The 7,067-nt window shown below is 44.3% G+C and overlaps 1 protein-coding gene across 2 annotated transcripts; it reads left to right on the top strand.

Moving 5' to 3' along the window:
- Positions 1–3,847: 3,847 nt before the first annotated feature.
- Positions 3,848–6,677, top strand: LOC113886400 (secretoglobin family 1D member). Of its 2 annotated transcripts, none has more exons than XM_027532576.1 (3): positions 3,848–3,981; positions 5,648–5,829; positions 6,542–6,677. In XM_027532576.1, the coding sequence occupies exons 1-3, from the start codon at positions 3,927–3,929 to the stop codon at positions 6,605–6,607; spliced, it is 303 nt and encodes a 100-aa protein (XP_027388377.1). In that variant the 5' UTR covers positions 3,848–3,926; the 3' UTR covers positions 6,608–6,677. The 2 variants fall into 2 exon arrangements, with proteins under 2 accessions (XP_027388377.1, XP_027388376.1); XM_027532575.1 differs by having other exon boundaries at positions 3,850–3,981; positions 5,648–5,835; positions 6,542–6,676.
- Positions 6,678–7,067: the final 390 nt, after the last annotated feature.

The raw sequence follows: 7,067 nt of genomic DNA, 5'->3' as shown, positions 1-7,067 counted from the left end.
AAATAATATCTGTCCCCACCCACCACCTTCCTATACCCTTGGTTCCAAGAATTAGTGTTAAGGATATTTAAACCACAATAACAGTCACTTGGACATGACCATGAAACAATAAATCAAGTGATCTCATCTTAACTGAGAAAAATCCAAATGGAACCAGAGCCAAATTCAGAAGCACACTTTGTTAGCATTTAGGTTAAATAAATATTCCTCACTGGCAGAGTCAAGTAGGCTCACCTTGAGCCTACTTTGGGACTTTGGGAATGTGGTGGTTTATTTTGTTTGACTTCATATTTATAGTTTTTCCTTTTGTTACATAAGTTTAATGCCTGATATTTACTGCTAGACACTGCTATACATTTTCCCTGGATTAATGCATGTATCCTAAGACAAATCTTATGAGATAGGCAGTATTATGTCACACCTGTTTTACAGATGGGGAAATCGAGGCTATGAGGGTGAGCACCTTGCTGGTGTTCCCACAAGTAGAAAGCACCAGAGCTGGGCATGAAAGTTGAGCTCCTCCCACTATTCAGTAAATGAATATATTCTAATTTGGAAAGATCCAAACAGCACTTCAGAATTCAAAACAGTGTAAAACTGACCAGTTAGGATTCTGCGGTGGCCTGGATTGAATTTGTAGAATTATTTGAGAATAGTTGACTTCCTCAAATGTTCTAATATTTCCTTCAGACATAAAATGTGTTCCTCTGAGGTTTTTGTGTCTTTTTAACATACTTTTTTTATATCTGTTAGTAAGGTTTCATGATCGTATCCTGAAAGTTTTGCAAATTTTCATTTACGTATATTTTGATATATTTTCTGATGGATTACCAGCACCAGACTCCCCTACTGAAAGTACCACTCTGCTACTTTACCATCCACACACCAACAATGCCTGAACTAGACCTGCTGCTGCTGCTGAGATGCTTCAGTCGTGTCCGACTCTGCGCGACCCCATAGACAGCAGCCCACCAGTCTCCCCCGTCCCTGGGATTCTCCAGGCAAGAACACTGGAGTGGGCTGCCATTTCCTTCTCCAGTGCATGAAAGTGGAAAGTGAAAGTGAAGTCGCTCAGTTGTGTCCGACCCTTAGCGACCCCATGGACTGCAGCCCACCAGGCTCCATGGGATTTTCCAGGCAAGAGTACTGGAGTGGGGTGCCATTGCCTTCTCCGGACTAGACCTACTGGCTTCCAAACTGCGAGTCTAAGCAAGTTTCTTACTGTCTCCAAGTTATGTGATTCACCTGTAAGAATGGGAAGTGTAATAGCTTATAGATTTGCAACAATGATCGAACATGATAAATTATATTTGCACATTGTCTAACCAAAAGACATTGCCACTCTTTTTATGACCACTAATACTAGCCACAGAAGGTTTTGCCACCCAAAGAAACTCTATGGAAGACAGAAATGGTATGCTTCTGTTTATAATCAGCTCATTGTGACTTTTACGATTCAAATTTTTTGTTTTTAAAAATAATTTTATTTGTTCTTGGCTGTGCTAGGTCTTTGTTGTTGCATGGGCCTTTCTCTAGTTGCAGCAAGCGGGGGCTACTCTCTGGTTGCAGTTGGTGGGATTCTCATTGCAGTGGCTTCTCTTGTTGCAGAGCATGGGTTCTAGAGAGCACGGGCTTCCATAGCTATAACACATGGGCTCAGTAGCTGTGGCTCCCGGGCTCTAGAGCACAGGCTCAATAGTCGTGGCACAGGGCTTACTTGCTCCGAGGCATGTGGGGTCTTCCCAAATCAGGGACTGAACCCATGTCTTCTGCATTGGCAAGTGGGTTCTTTACTACTGAGCCACCAGGGAAGCCCTGAGGACTCAATTTTTACTGGACATTATACTCTTCCTCCCCCAACCCTGGCAACCACCATTCTGCTCTGTTTTTCATAAATTTAACTATTATAGATAACTTACATAAATGGAGTCATATCAGATCAGATCAGATCAGATCAGTCACTCAGTCGTGTCCGACTCTTTGCGACCCCATGAATCGCAGCACGCCAGGCCTCCCTGTCCATCATCAACTCCGGGAGTTCACTGAGACTCACGTCCATCGAGTCAGTGATGCCATCCAGCCATCTCATCCTCTGTCGTCCCCTTCTCCTCCTGCCCCCAATCCTTCCCAGCATCAGAGTCTTTTCCAATGAGTCAGCTCTTCGCATGAGGTGGCCTTTTGTGGCTGCCTTATTCCACTTAGTGTACTATCTGCCCTCAAGTTTCATCCCTAGATAGCATGTGACACCGTTTCCCTACTTCATAAGGTTGAATATGAGTAATATTCCATTCTATGGATCTACCACATTGTGATGGTTCGTTCAACTGTTTATAGATGATTCATTCAACATTCAGCTGTTGGGTCGAATCTACTTCTTGGCAATAGCAAATCATGCTGCTGTAAACATGGGGAAGCAAGTATGTGCACCCTGCTTTCAATTCATTTGCATGTATACTCAGAGGTGAATTGATTGATCATAATTCTTTTGAATTTTTGAGGGACCTCCACATTATTTTCTTTAGTGATCGCACCATTTTACATTCCCACCAAAAATGCAACTGTGTTCTGATTTCTCCACATCTTTTCTGATACTGTGTTTTCTTTTACTTCCTTCCTCCCTCCATTTCTTCCTGCCTTCCTTCTTTGCCTCCCTTCTTTTTTTTTTTATATTATCCATCATCATGGGTAGGAAAAACCCACGAGACTTTGACTTGAGATCTGAAAGCCAGCATGAAAGCATTGAGGCAAAAAAAAAAAAAAAAAAAAATCCACATGTGTCACATCTCACCCATCCATTCTGCCACCATTGTCACAGAAGGCAATGGAAACGCTCCTGACTTGGCTAGTCCTGTCTCTCCAGTCAAAACTCTACCCCATTCCACCATGTGTAAGTTTTGGGGTAACCTGGGTAGCTGATGTCCCCCCAACAAGTCCCACAGTTTATGCCGTCTTGTCCTCTCTTACACTGTGCTGCCCTGCGATCCCCCCTGCAAGCACTCCTTCATGTCAAAATTCTACATATTCTTTTAAAAATATATATATATTGGCTGTGCTGGGTCTTCACTGCAGCATATGGGCTTCTCTCTAGTCCCCCAGTTATATATATATTCTTGAGTGCCACTCAAATATGTCCCCTTACACAAGCAGCCTGACTTCCCAATGCCTTTACTGAGAACTGTCTAAGTCTCTCCCTGTGTTTCCACAAGGCCTCTGCTCATGACTAGGGAGAGGATGAGCCTTTGTGGGCTTCTCTGCTGCTGGGACCCTGTGACTCAGAAGGTGTGACTCTCCTATTTGACAAGGAAAAGTCAAGAGGAGATCCTTTTCATCAAATTAGAGCTTAATTTGATATGAAATCTCTTGTGATATTTTTTGAAACAGAGTAGAAAAAATTAGTAGTTGGGGGATGTTCTTAGTCTTCACACCTTTTTCTCTTGGGATACTGAAAATCACCGATTTCTTTCACAGTTGTCACCATGCTACTAACCTTTCTCCTTAAGGCATAATCTTACACTAAAGATGTACCCTAACTGAGCTAAAGCTTTGTTCATCCTTATTCATTAATTTATTCAAGGAAGATGTGCTTATCCTCTTCTCCGTTCCAAGCACCGACACCCAGGGGGTTTTGCATCCATTAACCGATTATACATTTGTGAAACTACAACCTTGGTTTTTACTACAAAGCAGAGGTGTATGGTATCTGTGGATGGGACTTTGGCCAAGCCATTGTGACATTGTGGATGGCATCAAGCCCTGAGTGAAGAAGGAAGGGCTGGAAGCCAGACTTTGCCACCTACCGTATGTCCATGTGGGCAGGGCCAACAGATCTCTCCAGGTACAAATAGCCCTGGGCTCCCCAGGCTCCTGAGTCCAGCTCCTGATTGCTTGTCATTCACCAAGGCTGAAAACTCAAAGCAAAATAAACCATGAGGCTGTCTGTGACTGCCCTGCTGGTTACTCTGGCCCTTTGCTACTACGAGGGTGAGTATCCTTTCTAATCTGCCCAGCACCAGCCTTGGTGAGAACTTTTCCCTTGTATTTTCACTGGGTGAACTTATCTGGGGAGTGGGGAAGCAACATATCAGAATCCAAACCTCTTCCTCTACTTGACAGTGAGTCCCCCACCAGCCCAGGCCCCATTTGATCAATTTCCAATATATTCTAGAACTCTTACCAAAAACTCATTGCAGGCAAATTTTAAAAGCTTTCTACCCAAAGTCTCACTCCTCGTCTGTGATCTGTGTTTCAGAAGCAGTGTGACCTAGTAAGATTTGGATGTGAATCACAGTACTTTGACCTTGAACAAAATGCTTAGTCTCTCCAGATAATCCTCTTATCATTCCATTTTTCAGGGTCCAGCAAGAGTAGTTTACCACAATAAAGTGGGATTAAGTGTGTCAAGAGTCTAGATATTTAGTAGTTACCACTGTTCTTACTCCTAGAGTTTCTTAGGTGACAGCTGAGTTGACAACCTTTTTAACTAATAGACTCAGACTCAGAAAATGTTACAGCTGGAAGGGTTTTGGGGAGAGATTTTTACTTCAGGAAGAGTCAGTGTTCTCTGAATCTCTGAATATAAGATCTTCAAATGGGGTCTGCAAATAAGCCACACTCAGTATATCTACAAATGTCACTTGTTTCCTAGGAGTCTTTCCACCAATGATGGTAGAACTAGTGTGATCATTAGAGTCACAGACTTCATTTTTCTACAATTAATTCCAGCCACTTGTTCATCCATACTTTTGCTCTGCTTCATGCTGTCAATACTGGTGCAAGTCCCTTTGAGTGTTTCTCTTTTATCGAACTTGCTAAACGTCCTTCTCTTTCCCTGTGCTGCCCTTTCAAATTCCCTGCATAGTTTGATGTCTGACCAGGGGGCAGATCAGAGCCTTGCCAGAATACATCCCAGGCTGCCAGGTGGTTGTCAAGAGTTGGTGGGGATGGACAATCCAGACCAGGAAAAGGTGATCACTTCTGGCCTCAGCACCCTTCTGGTGGGGTCAGGAATGAGCACCCATTCCTACCTCTCACCTTCTCTAAGAATTCTGTACATCACTACAGAATACAAGAGTCAATCATCACTTTGTGTATAAGCTTCAAATGTGTTCAAATTGATTAGATTTTTTTTTTAGCTACATCTGCATCCAATGATAGAAACCTATGCTTTGATTTAGTCTCAAAGTAGCATATAGTTTACATACTCTTCTCCAGGTTTATTCTTCCTCCCTTCTGTGATCGCTGGTAAGATCTGATTCTACCATTCACTTGAAAACTCAGTTCCTAGAATCTCCTCTTCCCCAGTATCCAAGACAAAATACGGTGTCACTCAACTGATAGGCAAAACTTGATTTTTTTTTTAAATCGAAGGAAAGTGAATTTCAGCAAAGCGAGGGAGCTTTGGAAAGTAGTGGGTGTACTTTAAAAAAAGGAAAAAAACTGAACTCAGGGAAACTGATTTCTAGTCCTGGCTCAGCCACTTGCTCCGGGGTCTTGAGGAGTCACAGCCCTAGGGTCCCACGCTGCCATTGGCACAATTACCAGATGAGATTGTAACACCCTTGGGGTTGCTGTCTTGTTCTAATTCAGAGAACCACGGGGGAAAGTGACTTTCCCTACATCAATTGTATCTCTTTTCCTTCTGCTCCAGCCAATGCAATTGTCTGTCCAACGTTTGCTGTGGATCTGACAGAGTTCTTCTACTTTCCTGACCTGCTGTACAGGCTGTCACTTGCCAAGTACAATGCACCTCCAGAAGCCGTGGCTGCCAAGATGGAAGTGAAGCAATGCACGGATAGATTCTCAGTCAAAAACAGATTAATCATTACCAACGTACTGGTAATATCCTTCTTGCTGCACAGAAGCTTCTGCTCAGCTGCACATGCCAGGAGTGGGGTCAGCGGGCTGGTCCAAAGCGGGCAGCTGTCACTGCTCACTTCCGACCCTTGGCCACCGGCTGGATGGTGACATCCCGCCTGCCGAGCTCCCCTAGGGAAGATTGCACAGGGCCTCTGGACATGTTCCTCCTTCTGGGGTCACTCCCCTGGGTGCCAAGTGGTCCAGAGTGTCCTGAGGAGGAGGACGTGTGCTGTCCTGGCCCCATCGTAAGGCTCAGAGCAGCAGGAGATTGTCCTACTCTCCCCTCACTCCCGCCCCGATCCTGTAACCCTGTGTCCCCTTTGGACTGAACATGTGGGGTTCCTGGGAGATCAGAGAAAAGAATGCCTGGACTGCCCCCTCCAAACTTCATCCTCCTCCCTCCTTTGGAAACCCAAGTCCTGCCCATGATGACCACCTCACGGTTTATCTGCTTGTCTATGGAAAGCATTCTTTCCTGACTTGCGTGGTTTGCTGTGATTGTACCAGGTCTATGTCATTGACCATGCACTCTGGCTTCCTGCTTCGGGCCCTCCCACTTGCCTTTGGCTGGTTGAAATTTCATCGACCACGTAGTTGTGAATGAGAGTCTGTGTTAATGTAGTTAATGTGTCATCTCCAGCAGCAAGAATGATCTCTCCTTTCTTTCTTTCTTTTTCTGTTTCAGGGGAAAATACTGCTGAATTGTACTGTCACAGATGTGAAAGCTGTACTAAATCCTTCTTCTGCATAATCACCTGATCTTCCATTGAAAATGTAGAGGTTTCAACATCTTGCTCAATAAATGATTTACCCTGCACTTCTCTGCTTGTCCTGTTATTATTCAGCTGTTTCTGGCTTTGAGTAGGGGTGGTTTTCATCATGAAGTGACCATTGAGTGTCATCACTAGTCAATTTTAGAGGCCAAATATCCAGTTAGCCACAGAAACCTGAGGTGCAGGGCTCTCAGGAAGAAATATCTGGTTATGTATCAGTCTGCATTTCTCTGCAGGTTTTCCACTCATGGTGCCATGATGAAGGGGTGTTGCTGCTGTTTAGTCTCTCAGTCTTGTCTGACTCTTTTGCCACCTCATGGACTATAGCCCACCAGGCTTCTCTGCCCATGGGATTTCGCAGGCAAGAATACTGGAATGCATTACCATTTCCTTCTCCAGGGGATATTCCCAACCCAGGGATCAAACACGGCTCCTGCA

The sequence above is a fragment of the Bos indicus x Bos taurus genome, chromosome 29, assembly GCF_003369695.1.
Source record: "Bos indicus x Bos taurus breed Angus x Brahman F1 hybrid chromosome 29, Bos_hybrid_MaternalHap_v2.0, whole genome shotgun sequence".
Lineage (NCBI taxonomy): Eukaryota > Metazoa > Chordata > Mammalia > Artiodactyla > Bovidae > Bos > Bos indicus x Bos taurus.
The sequence above is the reverse complement of the archived record's forward strand: the minus strand, read 5'-3'. Positions and strand labels throughout refer to the sequence as shown.